Source organism: Apus apus, chromosome Z (genome assembly GCF_020740795.1).
Source record: "Apus apus isolate bApuApu2 chromosome Z, bApuApu2.pri.cur, whole genome shotgun sequence".
NCBI classification, from domain to species: domain Eukaryota; kingdom Metazoa; phylum Chordata; class Aves; order Apodiformes; family Apodidae; genus Apus; species Apus apus.
The window spans coordinates 3,249,995-3,265,192 of NC_067312.1; the positions used below are offsets into that span (position 1 = coordinate 3,249,995).

General features: G+C 47.7%; 1 protein-coding gene across 4 annotated transcripts in view; it reads right to left on the minus strand.

Moving 5' to 3' along the window:
* Positions 1-149: 149 nt before the first annotated feature.
* The window catches only part of KATNAL2 (katanin catalytic subunit A1 like 2), a 38,429-nt gene continuing 23,380 nt past the window's right edge, over positions 150-15,198 (minus strand). For 3 of the 4 annotated variants that reach the window (XM_051642500.1, XM_051642501.1, XM_051642498.1), the window contains 5 exons: positions 14,866-14,957; positions 11,792-11,902; positions 3,529-3,691; positions 1,655-1,757; positions 150-1,128 (listed from right to left, as the gene is read on the minus strand). In XM_051642500.1, the coding sequence (XP_051498460.1) occupies positions 989-1,128; positions 1,655-1,757; positions 3,529-3,691; positions 11,792-11,902; positions 14,866-14,957 (609 nt within the window). In that variant the 3' untranslated portion in view covers positions 150-988. The remainder of the gene's footprint in view (positions 1,129-1,654; positions 1,758-3,528; positions 3,692-11,791; positions 11,903-14,865; positions 14,958-15,198) is intronic. The other variant, XM_051642499.1, reaches the window with a different exon arrangement.

Genomic DNA, 15,198 nt, shown 5'->3' on the forward strand with positions numbered 1-15,198 from the left:
TTGCCCAGGGAAGCTGTGGCTGCCCCATCCCTGGCAGTGTTGAAGGGCAGGTTGGATGGGGCTTGGAGCAACCTGGGCTGGTGGGAGGTGTCCCTGCCCATGCAGGGGGGTTGGAACTGGATAATCTTTAAGGTCCTTCCATCCCAAACCAGTCTGGGATTCTATGATTAAAGGACACATGGAAACCCTGACTGGTTACCCGACCATGTTGATGAACAGAAAACATTCAAACTTGGTGGCTTTTCTCACTGCACTGCACAGACTTGCTGTTTGCATTTTATGTCTGGTTGCAAATTCAGTGGGTAACCCATTTCTAGTGACATTGCCTAAGTCTCCTGATTTTCTACAATGTCTCCAAGTTCTATTCATTGCCTCTTCCACCTTGGAAATATCCCCAAGCAACTACAAAGCAATACATTGGGCACATCAAGGCTTTCACCTTGGGTGAAAATGATGACAAACCACTACAAGGCACTTCTAAACTCTTGAATTTCACTGAAAACAGTCACTTTTCATTAAAAAGGGTGCAGGTCTCTGCTGGTAGAGCCTCCCTGATGGTGATGCTTTAGTGAGTTTCAGAAAAGGAGACCTGAACTAATTACTGACCTTTTAACAAGCTTCCTGCCCCAGTTCTTCCACAGACCTGGAAGCAACTGTCATGAATAAAGACTGAGAAGCAAACAATCTTTCACATCTTTATCCATAAAATTAAGGCTGGAGTCTTTGTTAACGTAGCAACTGCCATTCCAGTATTTCCACGAAGAGTGTTTCTAGAATGGTAACTGAAAACAGCTAATAAAAATAATTCAAAATCCTCCCTATTAAGTTTTAAAAAGTGAAGATTCCCCCCTGACCTTTCTCAACTGCCTTCTCTTTCCTGGGAGCAACATGCACTTCCTTCCCCAGCACCGTTCAATCCTTTGGCTCCTCGTCAATGCCGTTTAGGAAAGTCTGGGAAGTTTTCACTCTTTGGGGGGGGTTTTCCTTTTCAAACTGACTCAAACTCCCTCTGCCAAGCTGTGTACTTCTGGCTTAGGTTCTTTGCTGAGGGCTTGGTGTGGGCGATCACATCCAGGAAATCCGCCGTCGTGATCGTGTCTAGTCGGATCACGGGTAGGTTGCTGTTACCTGAAGAGAATGGAATAAACACTATTATGATTACTAAAACACATTCTTTTACCTCCACGCAGTGCTCAGTAGACAAAAACACCGGAATAAGCTTAGAAAACTGATCGCCTTGCCCTGCACTTCTCTCCCCTTCTGAACGGTGAGACTCCAGCAGAAGGATGAAGAGGGCAGACTGCTGGCTGACCCATCCTGCTTAAAGAGGGAGGTTCCCCTATTTGCCACGCGGGAAGTGTCCCTGCCCATGGCAGGGGAGTTGGATCTAGATGATCTTTAAGGTCCTTTCCAACACAAACCAGTCTGGGATTTTATGATAAATAAAAAGCACATATTTGTGCACAGAGCACAGCTTTTAAAAGGGTCTGCTCATCACCGATGGTAGCTAAGGAACACCTTTTAGAAATGTACGCTTTCAAACTTTCCTAAGCAGGTAACAGCTCCACCTGCTGGGGTTAACTTTACACACTCTGGAGTTCCAGCTGTGGATCCACATTTCCCAGGCTGGATTTCCCACTCAGAGCTGTAGTACCTGTCTGATGGTTTTCAAGAGCATCGAAAATTTTCCTGACTGGTCTCATGGCTGCTTCCTTGCACACGAGTTTTATGTCTGAGCCGGAGTACCCGTCTGTTTCCTGTGACAGGATCAGAATTACAACATTTTACAGCTGACAAATCAGACAGGAACAGCATCTACAAGCATATTTATATTTATATAAAGTATTTGTAGAGTCTTCTGCTGCCTGAAATATATATGTGTGTGTATATATTACATACATATTTTTATGTGTATTGTCATCTCAAGGGTGTGTTCCTTGTTCTTGTTTGGAATGCCCACAGTACCTTGTAGGAGCAAGGAAAATACTGGGCATTTTCTTTCTAAAGGGCAATTTTCTGTAGGTCAAATAAAACCTGCCCTTCTGTGTCTGTTCCTGTTAATAAAAGAATTTTATTTCCTGATGAACTTTTGTGAAACAAAACCTGAGCAGTCTCATCTCTGTGAAAAAAAACGGCCAACTGAGTAAGCATAAAATGTTTTCAAAGATGTTAGGATGTGACAAGGGCTAAATGAGGTAATTCTGGGTGCCTAGTGAATCTCTTCACTGTCTAAATGCTCTTTTCTCCTCCAGCAGTGGAGCTGTGACAAACCTTCCCTACACAATTAACTGTTCATTACCCCGATGAATTGGAAGTTCTCCCAGCCTGGCGAGAAGAGGGATAAAATTCAGTGTTGCTGGAAGTCTCCTTGTATTTAAGGCTGAAAAGTTGGCCCAACAGGGAGGATCAGAACACACCACTTTGTGAGCAGAGCTGTGCTGCTTCCAGAGCCAGGTATGTGCCTGTGAAGTGCTCGGCCTCAAATGGGGCTGAGGTCCTTCCCCCAGCTCTGTAGGTCACTGGTGAGGTACTGTCCCTCTGCTTCAGACCTCTGCTTCTGCAAGGTTGCTGGTGATGCCAAACTAGGAGGGATGGCTGGCACACCAAAGGGCTGTTCTGCCATCCAGGGTGACCTGGACAGGCTGGAGAGCTGGGCAGAAAAGAACCTCATGAGGCTCAACAAGGGGAAGTGGCGGGTTCTGTGCCTGGGGAGGAAGAGCCCCATGGAGCTGCTGGAAAGCAGCTCTGGGGAGAAAGACCTCAGGGTCCTGATGGACAAGAGACTGAACATGAGCCAGCAATGTGTCCTTGTGGCCAAGAAGGCCAATGGCCTCCTGGGGGGCATTAAGAAGAATGTGGCGAGCAGGTTGAGGGAGGTTGTCCTGCCCCTCTGCTCTGCCCTAGTGAGGTCACATCTGGAATATTCCATCCAATTCTGGGCTCCCCAGTTCATAAAGAATAAGGAACTACTGGATAGAGTCCAGCTCAGGCCCACAAAGGGGACTGGAGCATCTGCCCCATGAGGAAAGGCTGAGAGTGCTGGGGCTGTTCAGCCTGGAGCAGGTGGGACTGAGGGGGGAATCTCATAAACACTTAAAAATATCTCCAGGGGGTGTGAGGAGATGGGACCAGTCTCTTTTCCATAGTATCCAGTGACAGGACAAGGGGCAATGGGCACAAGCTGGAGCACAGGAGGTTCAAGTTAAACATAAGGAAAAACTTCTTTCCTGTGAGGGTGACAGAGCCTGGGACAGGCTGCCCAGAGAGGCTGTGGAATTTCCTTCCCTGGAGTAATTCCAAACCCATCTGCACGTGTTCCTGTGTGATCTGCTGTAGGTGAACCTACTCTAGCAGGGGAGGTTGGACTAAAAGATCTTCAGAGGTTCCTTCCAACCCCAACCACTCTTTGTGGCTCCATGTGTGTGACGTCTTCTGCCACGACAAGAGTTGTCCCTCTTGCTTACAGCTCCCACCTTGAAAGACCTCAAGCACCCAGTGGGCACTGTCCCTGCTGCAGTGCTGTCTCACCTGGCCCAGCAAGCTGTAGTCCAGATCTGTTCTCAGCTCCACTCCTCCACTGTTGCTCAGAGGGGGCAGCCAGTGCTGGATCATCACCTGCCGTGCCTCTTTACTTGGGAGGTCAACCAAAATCCTCTTCTCCAACCGCCTCAGCATGGCAGAGTCCAACTCCCTGCAAGCAAAGGAGGAGAGGAGTCACCTCAGCAGAGACAAAGCCTCAACAGCAAGCCTGGCTGCAGGGACTGACATTTTTGAATCCCACCTGTGTCGGCCTAGTTTTGACCTAAAAAAAAAAAGGGTTAATTATCCAGTGTAGTCCTGGTCTGTATGCTCATGACATGCTGGCTTGTGACAATGAGGCTTCACAGTAACAATCACAAGTTGGTGGTTATCTTTCCTGGCTTTCTTGCAGCATGTTTCATCAGCAACAACCTCTCCCTTTCTCCTGTCAAGGAAACACTACAAATTGCCTGTCTTGGACATTGTCTGGACTAATTAATTGCTACTTTGTAATGAATGCTTAGTAGGTATAAAATACAGAGGGAAGGTCTTGGATGTGAGGGCCACGTTTATGGCAGAACAAGATGTGGATCTGAGACTGCTCCTGCAATACAAATACAACAGAGGGGGACAACTCTTCATTTTCACTTGCTTCTGGTGCACAGAGGAGACCTGAAAGAAAAATGAATGTTTCTTTCTGTTCCTTTCTCAATGCATTTTATCATCATCACCATCCTGATCAATGTGCTGACTCCAGCTGGAGACCTGTAACTACTGGAGTTCCCCAGGGGTCACTGCTGGGTCCAGTCCTGTCCAAAATCTTTATCAGCAACCTGGATGAGGGGACAGAGTGTGTTCTCAGCAAGTTGGCTGATGATACCAAGCTGGGAGGGGTGGCTGAGCCACCTGAAGGCTGTGCAGACATTCAGCAGGATCTAGACAGACTGTAGAGCTGAGCAAAGAGGAACCTCATGAGGCTCAGTAGAGTCCTGCACCTGGGGAGAAGAAACACCAGGCACCAGTATACATTAGAGGTTGACCTGCCAGAAAGCAGCCCCATGGAGAAGGACCTTGGGGTCCTGGTGGACAAGTTGTCCATGGGACAGCAAGGTGCCCTTGTGGCCAAGAGAGCCAATAGTATCCTGGGGTGCATTAAGAACAGTGTGTCCAGCAGGTCAAGGGAGGTTCTCCTCCCCCTCTGCTCTGCCCTGGTGAGACCACAGCTGGAGGATTGTGTCCAGTTCTGGGCTCCCCAGTTCCAGAGGGACAGGGATTTGCTGGGAAGAGTCCAAGGGAGGCTACAAGGATGATGAAGGGACTGGAACATCTGCCTGATGAGGACAGACTGAGAGACCTGGGGCTGTTTAGTCTGGAGAAGAGAAGGCTGAGAGGGGACCTGATGAATGTCTATCAATATCTGCAGGGTGGGTGTCAAGAATGGGCCAGTCTCTGTTCAGTGGTGCCTGTGACAGGACGAGGGGAAATGGAACCAAGTGACAACACAGGAAGTTAGACCTCAAGACAAGGAGAAACTTCTTTCCTGTGAGGGTGACAGAGCCCTGGGACAGGCTGCCCAGAGAGGCTGTGGAGTCTCCTTCTCTGGAGACTTTCCAGACCCATCTGGACACGTTCCTGTGTGACCTGCCCTGGGTGTTCCTGCTCTGGCAGGAGGGTTGGACTTGATGATCTCCAGAGGTCCCTTCCAATCCTGACCATTCTGTCATTCTGTGATCTAGAAACAGCTTTTCCTACCAGTTCCACCAGTTCTGTCAAGCATCAGGAGCTCTGGTACACACACACACCAGCTCCTCTCACACACACATCCAAACAATTAATTTAATCAATTCTTTTCCCCAAGTGCTTTTCAGCTGTTTGCATCTAACAGTAACACAGCCAAGAAGCTGACAGCAAATTCCTACTCCATCCTTATGGGAAGGGAAAGGTCTCCATACCCCAGTCATCCATGCAGTTTTCAAGAAGAAATAGCTGCTACAATTTATTTACTCCCTCATAAGTCTCCAGTGCCTTCACAGAATGACAGAATGACAGAATCTAAGGGGTTGGAAGGGACCTGGAAAGACCATCCAGCCCAACCCCCCTGCCAGAGCAGGGTCACCCAGAGCACATCACACAGGAACGTGTCCAGGCAGGTTTGAATGTCTCCAGCCAAGGAGACTCCACAGCCTCTCTGGGCAGCCTGTCCCAGGGCTCTGTCACCCTCACAGGAAAGAAGTTCTTCCTGATATTCACATGGAACCTCCTGTGCTCCAGTTTGCACCCACTGCCCCTTGTCCTGTCACTGGACACCACTGAACAAAGCCTGGCTCTGTCCTCCTGACACTGCCCTGAACGTGTCTGTAACCATGGATGAGGTCGCCCCTCAGTCTCCTCTGCTCCAAGCTCAAGAGACCCAGCTCCCTCAGCCTTTCCTCATCAGGGAGATGTTCCACTCCCTCCATCATCTCTGTGGCTCTGCCCTGGACTCTTTCCAGCACTTCTCTGCCCTTCTGGAACTGAGGGCCCCAGAACTGGACACAATACTCCAGATGTGGCCTCACCAGGGCAGAACAGAGGGGGAGGAGAACCTCCCTTGACCTACTAACCACCCCCTTTCTAATGCCCCCCAGGATGGCACTGGCCTTCTTGGCCACAAGGGCACACTGCTGGCTCATGGTCATACTCCTGTCCACCAGGACCCCCAGGTCCCTTTCTCCTACACTGCTCTCCAGCAGGTCAGCCCCAACCTGAATTGGTACAGTACAAAGCTCAAAGCCAGCTCAAGAGGCACCTGTAGCAGAACAGCAGAGTTTATTTCTGTCACCTTTGGTGACTTGTCCTTATGTTTTAATAGCAAATGTGCCCTGGTGGCCAAGGCTGATGGTATCTTGGGGTGCATTAAGAACAGTGTGTCCAGCAGATTGAGGGAGGTTCTCCTCCCCCTCTGCTCTGCCCTTGTGAGGCCACATCTGGAGGATTGTGTCCAGTTCTGGACTCCCCAGTTCCAGAGGGACAGGAATTTGCTGGAGAGAGTCCAAGGGAGGCTACAAGGATGGTGAAAGGACTGGGACATCTGTCTGATGAGGAAAGGCTGAGAGACCTGGGGCTTTTCAGTCTAGAGAGGAGAAGTCTGAGGGGGGATCTAATTAATGTCTATAAATACATGAGGGCATCAAGAAGGCAGGACAAGCTCTTGTCACTTGTGACCTGTGACAGGACCAGGGGCAATGGATTCAAACTGGAGCCCAGGAAGTTCCACCTCAACATGAGGAGAAACTTCTTTCCTGTGAGGGTGACAGAGCCCTGGGACAGGCTGCCCAGAGAGGCTGTGGAGTCTCCTTCTCTGGAGACTTTCCAGACCTCTCTGGATGCCTTTCTGAGTGACCTGCCCCAGGTTTTTGGTCCTGCTCTGGCAGGGGGTTGAACTTGATGATCTTCAGAGGTTCCTTCCAACCCCTGACATGCTGTGATTCTGTGATTCTACAGTTGTAGCACATGATAAAGAAAACAAAAAAATGGGCTCCCAACTGCCCATCTAGGTGCCTGCTTAGGTTTTTCTCAGACCTCAGCATGCCTTGGTCTCAGCAGGAGCAGAAGTGTCTCTCACCCCACAGAGGACCTCATCGTTTGGGAGAGCTTGTCCCACATGCAGTGAGCCAAGGACAAGGAAAGCAAATATTAGAAAACCTGATCAGTAGGAACTCAGAGGACCACAGGAATTCACTCAGCTCCATTCCAGTACTTCTAATAAAGCCTTTAGATTTAAATACCACAATGAGCCAATCAATGGCTGTCGGTGTATTCATACGGTTATTGATATTTTTAGACTGTTTAAGATGCCATCCAACATTCAGGACAACACCTCTCCAACCTGGTACAAAGAGCCATGTTATTCCCTGCTCTCTTTCCAAAAGCCGTTTTTCAGCCCCATCCAACCTGCCCTTCAACACTGCCAGGGATGGGGCAGCCACAGCTTCCCTGGGCAACCTGGGCCAAGGTCTCACCACCCTCACAGCACAGAATTTCCTCCTCATGTCCAACCTAGATCTCCCATCTTCCAGTTTTAATCCATTCCCCCTTGTCTTCTCACTCCCTGCCCTTGTTCCAAGCCCCTCCCCAGCTTTCCTGGAGCCCCTTCAGGCACTGGAAGGTGCTCTAAGGTCTCCCTGGAGCCTTCTCTTCTCCAGGCTGAACACCCCAACTCTCCCAGCCTGTCTCCAGAGCAGAGCTGCTCCAGCCCTCTCACCATCTTTGTGGCCTCCTCTGGACTCTCTCCAGGAGCTCCATGTTCTCCAGTCTCAACCTCCCCTGGCAAACATGAGGCCATTTCCTCTTGTCCCATCCCTTGTTCCTGGGGAGCAGAGCCAAGCCCCCTGGCTCCAACCTCCTCTCAGGCAGTTATCTAGAGTGACAATGTCTCCCCTCAGCCTGCTTTGCTCCAGGCTGAACACCTCCCCTTTTGCTCCTCTTAGACCTCCACACTCTCGTTCCTCATCCTCCTCCACTGTACACACGGTGCACTGCTGAGAGGGAAGGAAAGGGCTCCCTACAGGGACATACCAGACCTGACTTGGATTTTGCACCTCACCTGGAACTCAGCTTGGCCATGGGCTCACAGCTCCAACAGGACTTGGGCAGAAGGAAAGAGTTGATCAGCCTGCACCAAAGCTTCACCCATCCCAAAGCAACAGGGAGAGAGAAGGAACCTCAATGAAATGCACTAATACATTAGGGAACATTCAGTACGTGGTTGAGGGTTATTTTACTTCTTGTCTAACAAGGCCTTTATTTTCTTGAATTAGGTTGAATTATTTCAACATGCAGTTTGGCAACAGAAAGTGCCTGGGTGATGAGTCTCAGGAAGAGGTTTGAGCAGCAAGCCCAGGACAATGATCAGTAGCTGCAGTGCAGCTTAGGGCAGGGTAAAGAGCTTTGTTTAGGCTTCTTTTCACTTATCTAAAAGCAGCTTTGTACTGATTTTTTTTTCCCATTATTATCAATAAATATCCAAGTTCAGCAAATCTCTTGAAATCCAGCTTAATACCAAAGCTTGTGAAGCCACAACCTCAGACTGTAGTGCAAGGAATTTTCAAAGTTGGTTCTCCAATGTGTATATATATATATATATATATATATATGTATATATATATATATATATATATATATATATATATATGTGCAGCTGAAGTCTGGGTCTTCCAGTAGGACTGAATGTCCCCTAATGCACATTAAAATAACCTTGGAACACAGAGTTGAGATCTTAGAGGGGGGCGGTTCAAACCCCACCAACCTTTCTGAAAGCCAAGTTCCTGGAGGCTGTGAGCCTCAATGAGGGTGTAAGATGCCCATGATTTTCACTAGCTTTCCACCTCCCTGGAACACCTTTCTGAGGACACCCTCAGCCACATTTTAGAGCATATTCTCTCAGGTTGGCACATTTCTGCTAGACAAGCTAGTCATTACACTCATTGAGAGGGCAAAATCCAACCTGCCCATGAGCAAATGATTGTCAGGAGGATGGGGCCAAATTGTTCTCAGTGGTGTCCAGTGGCAGAACAAGGGGCAATGGATGCAAACTGGAGGTTTAGCCTGAATATGAGAAAATACTTCTTGGCTCTGAGGGTGACAGAGCCCTGGGACAGGCTGCCCAGAGAGGCTGTGGAGTCTCCTTGGCTGGAGACATTCCAACCCACCTGGACACATTCCTGTGTGATGTGCTCTGGGTGATCCTGCTCTGGCAGGGGGGTTGGGCTGGATGGTCTTTCCAGGTCCCTTCCAACCCCTTAGATTCTGTCATTCTGTCATTCTGTGAAGGCACTGGAGACTTATGAGGGAGTAAATAAATTGTAGCAGCTATTTCTTCTTGAAAACTGCATGGATGACTGGGGTATGGAGACCCTTCCCTTCCCATAAGGATGGAGTAGGAATTTGCTGTCAGCTTCTTGGCTGTGTTACTGTTAGATGCAAACAGCTGAAAAGCACTTGGGGAAAAGAATTGATTAAATTAATTGTTTGGATGTGTGTGTGAGAGGAGCTGGTGTGTGTGTGTACCAGAGCTCCTGATGCTTGACAGAACTGGTGGCACTGGTAGGAAAGGCTGTTTCTAGATCACAGAATGACAGAATGGTCAGGGTTGGAAGGGACCTCTGGAGATCATCAGGTCCAACCCCCCTGCCAGAGCAGGAACGCCCAGGGCAGGTCACACAGGAACGTGTCCAGGTGGGTTTGGGAATTGCCTGAAGGGGCTCCAGGAAAGCTGGGGAGGGACTTGGGACAAGGGCAGGGAGTGAGAAGACAAGGGGTGATGGATTAAAACTGGAAGAGGGGAGATTTAGGTGAGACATGAGGAGGAAATTCTTTGCTGTGAGGGTGGTGAGACCCTGGCCCAGGTTGCCCAGGGAAGCTGTGGCTGCCCCATCCCTGGCAGTGTTGAAGGGCAGGTTGGATGGGGCTTGGAGCAACCTGGGCTGGTGCGAGGTGTCCCTGCCCATGCAGGGGAGTGGGACTAAGTGATCTTTATGGTCTCTTCCAGCCCATTCAGTAATTGTATGATTCTGTAATTTTTGCATTGCCAGAAACAGTTAAACAGTTGCAGGAGCAGATGCACATTAACAAGTCACATGCAGGAATCTCTGTCCTCAGAAATGGACAGAGAGAGGACATCCTTGTGCTCACATTAACACATCTCCAGCACCCCTAGATCTTGCACCAGCCACACTGCGACCTTCAGAGAAAGTGCCATCTCTCAGCTTTTTACTCAGTGGGTTTTAAATATCCAGTTTTTCCTTTCAAACCAGAGAGCAGGAGTTGAGAAACAGGCTCCTTTAAAGACACCTGACCCTTTAAATATGCTCCCACTGCATGTGAAGTTTCACTACTCAAAGCATAACTTAACAGACCACAGAAAGGTCCAATGCTCTGCTCAGAGTTTCTGAAAGGGTAATAACAAGCTTTTCTAGAATATTAGCAAGGAACCATAAGAAGACAAACAGATGATTAATGTATTAATTCTCTTTCAAACGTAACTGTTCACACACACAGCAGCTATTTATTTTTACAACACTTTCTTACAGAACTAGAATATATTTCAATCAAATTCTGCTCAGTTCCTTTCATGCAGATACTGGAAGAAAGGGTGAATTTTGCACTGCTTGAAATTCATGAGTTTGTCCAAGACAAAAACCCCCAAAATTACACACAGACACCACTGTTATGGCCACAAAAGGCAGGGATGAGTTTGTACTCACACAGTTGGGCCAGGGTAGGAACCAGCTTGTACAAGTAATCTCTACACAATAGTGAGGAACCAGTCTGACCTGTACATAACATCTGCAGCAACAGTGATGTGGATGAAGGCACCCTCAGTAAGTCTGCAGATGACACCAAGCTGAGCAGGAGTGTTGATTTCCCTGAGGGTGGGAGGCTCTGCAGAAGGACCTGAAAGGCAGGTCCCTGGCCCAGGTTGCTCAGAGAAGCTGTGGCTGCCCCATCCCTGGCAGTGTTGAAGGGCAGGTTGGATGGGGCTTGGAGCAACCTGGGCTGGTGGGAGGTGTCCCTGACCATGCAGGGGGGTTGGAACTGGATGATCTTTAAGGTCCCTTCTAACCCAGACTAGTCTGGGATTCTATAATGGTGTTGATTTAAGGACAGCACATGACCTTGCCATTTTCTGCTGGACTCCCCAGGCATCCACAGTTGTTAGACTACAAATGTTACCTCTTCTACCTCATCCTCTCCTGTCTATCTTCCTCTCCATAACATGTCCTGCCCATTTGGAGGATCAACATGAGGAAGTGCTGTAGTACCAATCTTAAACCACTAATTCTTCTATTCTAAATTATGTTAAGGAATCTGAAGAATTTTCTCCCTCAACTTTTTAAAAGTCACATTTGATACCACTAAAATCCAACATTCCTATTTATGGAGTATCCTTCTAAGCACTTGATGTTTTAAGCACCTTACAGTTCCAGGCTGAAACCCTTCTTAGCTTTAACATAGTAAATAACTTGCCTATAAAGTCAAATACTCCATTTTAAATATTAGCAGCTGGTAGGACCAGCATATGTTGACTTTATTATGGATTATTTATTATGGATTATTCTCATGTGACACAAATAGCAAGAACTGTAGAGTTTACAAGTGAAAGCTCCAAATTAATCTTTAAATGCGTTAACCAAGTATCAAAGCTTTTTCTGCAAAGATCTCAATCAAATCTTTTATCTGTGCTTAGAAGCTCATGCAAATGTATTCAAAATGTACTCTCTGGATCTCTTACCATGGCAGATTGGAAGCTGCTAAAACAAACACAAGATCATCAGATCTGGCCAAGCCATCCATCTGCACCAGAAGTTCTGTTTTCATCCGTCGACTTCCTTCATGTTCACCACTACCAAGATTTAGAGAGATATTATTTGCTCAGTACATTAAAATGATCATCTTTATTTATACTGTGTCATTCACAGCAACTGAGCCCTTCTCACAGCTTTGCCCCAGTTCCAAGCATTATTATGGTTCCATTTTGCTAACATCTAAGCAATCAAATCAAGCTCTCTCATAATTACTTAAATGGACTCTTTTCAGTGCATTAAAGCGAAGAGAATAAACTATCCCTGAAGCCAAAGAAAGTATTTCTTTTTTTCTTCATCTTCATCTCTGCACAATGTTCAGGTGAACTGGCAAACAGCTAAGGCTTTGACTGAAGGATCTGTATCAGAGAAGTTGTATAATGTGATAGTTGCCATCAAATAATTAACAAGCCTGCCTATTCAGGGCAACTACTGGCATCTCTCTGTGAGTTCATGTTAAGTGGCCACACAAACATACACCTACTGCTGAACTCAGGGTTTTGCAAAATCAGAGAACTACAGACTCACAGACTGGTTTGGGTTGGAGGGGACCTTAAAGATCATCTAGTCCCAAACACCTGCATGGACAGGGACACCTCGCACCAGACCAGGTTGCTCCAAGCCCCATCCAACCTGCCCTTCAACACTGCCAGGGATGGGGCAGCCACAGCTTCTCTGGGCAACCTGGGCCAGGCTCTCACCACCCTCACAGCAAAGAACTTCCTCCTCATGTCTCACCTCAATCTCCCCTCTTCTACCTGAAAACCATTCCCCCTTGTCCTCTCACTCCCTGCCCTTGTCCCAAGTCCCTCCCCAGCTTTCTTGGAGCCCCTTCAGGCCCTGGAAGGTGCTCTAAGGTCTCCCTGGAGCCTTCTCTTCTCCAGGCTGAACACCCCAGCTCTCCCAGCCTGGCTCCAGAGCAGAGCTGCTCCAGCCCTCCCAGCATCTCCGGGGCCTCCTCTGGACTCTCTCCAGCAGCTCCATGTCCTTCCTGTGCTGGGGACCCCAGCCCTGGCCCCAGCCCTGCAGGGGGGTCTCAGCAGAGCAGAGCAGAGGGGACAATCCCCTCCCTGGCCCTGCTGGCCAAGCTGCTGGGGATGCAGCCCAGGACACGGGGGGTTTCTGGGCTCCAGCGCACGGTGCCGGCTCATGGGGAGCTTCTCATCACCCAGCACCCCCAAGGCCTGCTGCTCAGGGCTGCTTCTGGTTCATTCTCCACCCAACCTGTATTTGTGCCTAGGATTGCCCTGACCCAGGTGCAGGACCTTGCCCCTGACCTTGTTGAACTTCATGAGGTTTACACAGGCCCACCCATCCAGCCTGTGCTTCAATCAAAAAGCAAACGGAAAAATACGCTGTCTGGAAACAAAGTGAAAAATGGGGCAGAGACCACCCAGAAAGGATCATTCCTGAAAAAAAAAAAAAAAAAAAAAGAGGAGGGGAACTTAAACAAAGTGCTAAGAAACCTGGCCCTGATCCAGGCAACCAATTCTGTTTGAAACCAGTTTGAACTCTTGGTGCCAGATGTGGAATTCTTGGCAATTCTGGGACCGAACCTAAAATAAAAGCTCAGGCCTTCAGATGGTGAGAGATGCAGTTCAGGTTTTATGGCTTATTTCATGGGTGGTATGTCAGTATTTACTAAGGATATGTAAAATTAATTACATGACCTTAGATTAAAATCCTTATTAAAACACACAATCCAGGGATGTTAACGAGAGCTTTTAAAATATATATATGAAGGCAAAATTTAGGCCATCATTTACAGCTATGAAGTGACAGTTATTACAGGTTGTAGCTTTATGATATGTTATCATCTATTTACACACCTTTGTGAGTGCATAATTTGCACTACATAAAATCCACTGTAATGAGTCCGTAGTGGTTATGATAATATGTTTATATTTCTCCTGCTTCTTCCTTATCCCTAACCTATTAGACTGTCTACACCACGGATGAGAGTAATAACATCCTCCCATCCCTGCATCTGGAAGTTCTGACAATGCCACCAAAATCTGTCCCATTGATGAAAAAGCCATTCTACTGGGTACACTCCATCTTACCCTGCTTTGCCTAAGCCTGTGCACAGTGGCACAAAATCGGCTGCTTCTTACTCACCTCTCTAACAAATCTGTTGTTTCCCCTTCCCTGCCTTTATTTCAACTTCAAATCCCTTATTTTAAAGTGCAGCAACACTGGTGATACACTCTTGAACCTCCCTCCTTCTCATTCGTGGCCTTGCTGGACCCACAGCCCCTTGCTGATCTTCCCACAACCTTTCAAACGTGCTTCTCTACTGATCTTTTATAAGTGCAGGGGCTGTTAGGACAAGGGGTAATGGTTTCAAGCTGGGAGATTTAGATGAGATATGAGGAATAAATTAATTTGCTGTGAGGGAGGTGAGACCCTGGCCCAGGTTGCCCAGAGAAGCTGTGGCTGCCCCATCCCTGGCAGTGTTGAAGGGCAGGTTGGATGGGGCTTGGAGCAACCTGGGCTGGTGGGAGGTGCCCCTGCCCATGCAGGAGGATTGGAACTAGATGATCTCTAAGGTCCCTTCCAACCCAAACCCATCTGGGATTCTATGATCTCCTCTATTGTGAGTGAGCTTCACCTCTCTCTTTAAATGCCCCCAGCAACACTTCCAGGAAGCACTGCTTTTTGAGCTCATGTTTGGACAATAAAACACTGCAAAGCTCGTAAAGTTGACAAGAGAACAAAAAAACCCAACAACCAAGCAACCCAACTTAATAAAAAGTTTTGAATGTTACAATTACCACTCAGAGCAATTATCGTGTCAATAAAATCTGTAAGTCTTAAAACATTCATATTGAAGTTTATAGAGTGGCTTGAGGCTTCAGTTTAGCCAAGATTTGTTTCTAACAGGTACAAGGGAGGATTGAACATCGGTCAGCAACTGAACATGCACCCACTGTTGAAAAGGTGGAATAAAAAGGGGAGGGATAAATATTCTCCTAAAGGCATAGGAAGTGGTCTCAGCAGTTACCTAGGAGCAGTGCCTCTTTGACTCATCACTGACTCCAGCTCATCCAAGAAAATGGTGGAAGGAGCATGGTACCGGGCAAGCTCAAATAAAACCTGTTTTAGAGAGAAGAATAAACGGGAAAGAAAAGATAAACTAACATAAAAAGGCACTAGGTGATAAATAACAGCACCCACATTCCAAACTTGTAGGGCAAAAAGGGATATCTGCTGGGAAAAAAAAGCTCTGGGGTAGGCTGAGGGTCTGTGAATTCTCTGAAATTCTGAAAGGCTTGTAAAGGAGATAGAAAGAACACAGCCTTGTAATCATGTCTTTATATGTAAATCTTTCTGGGTA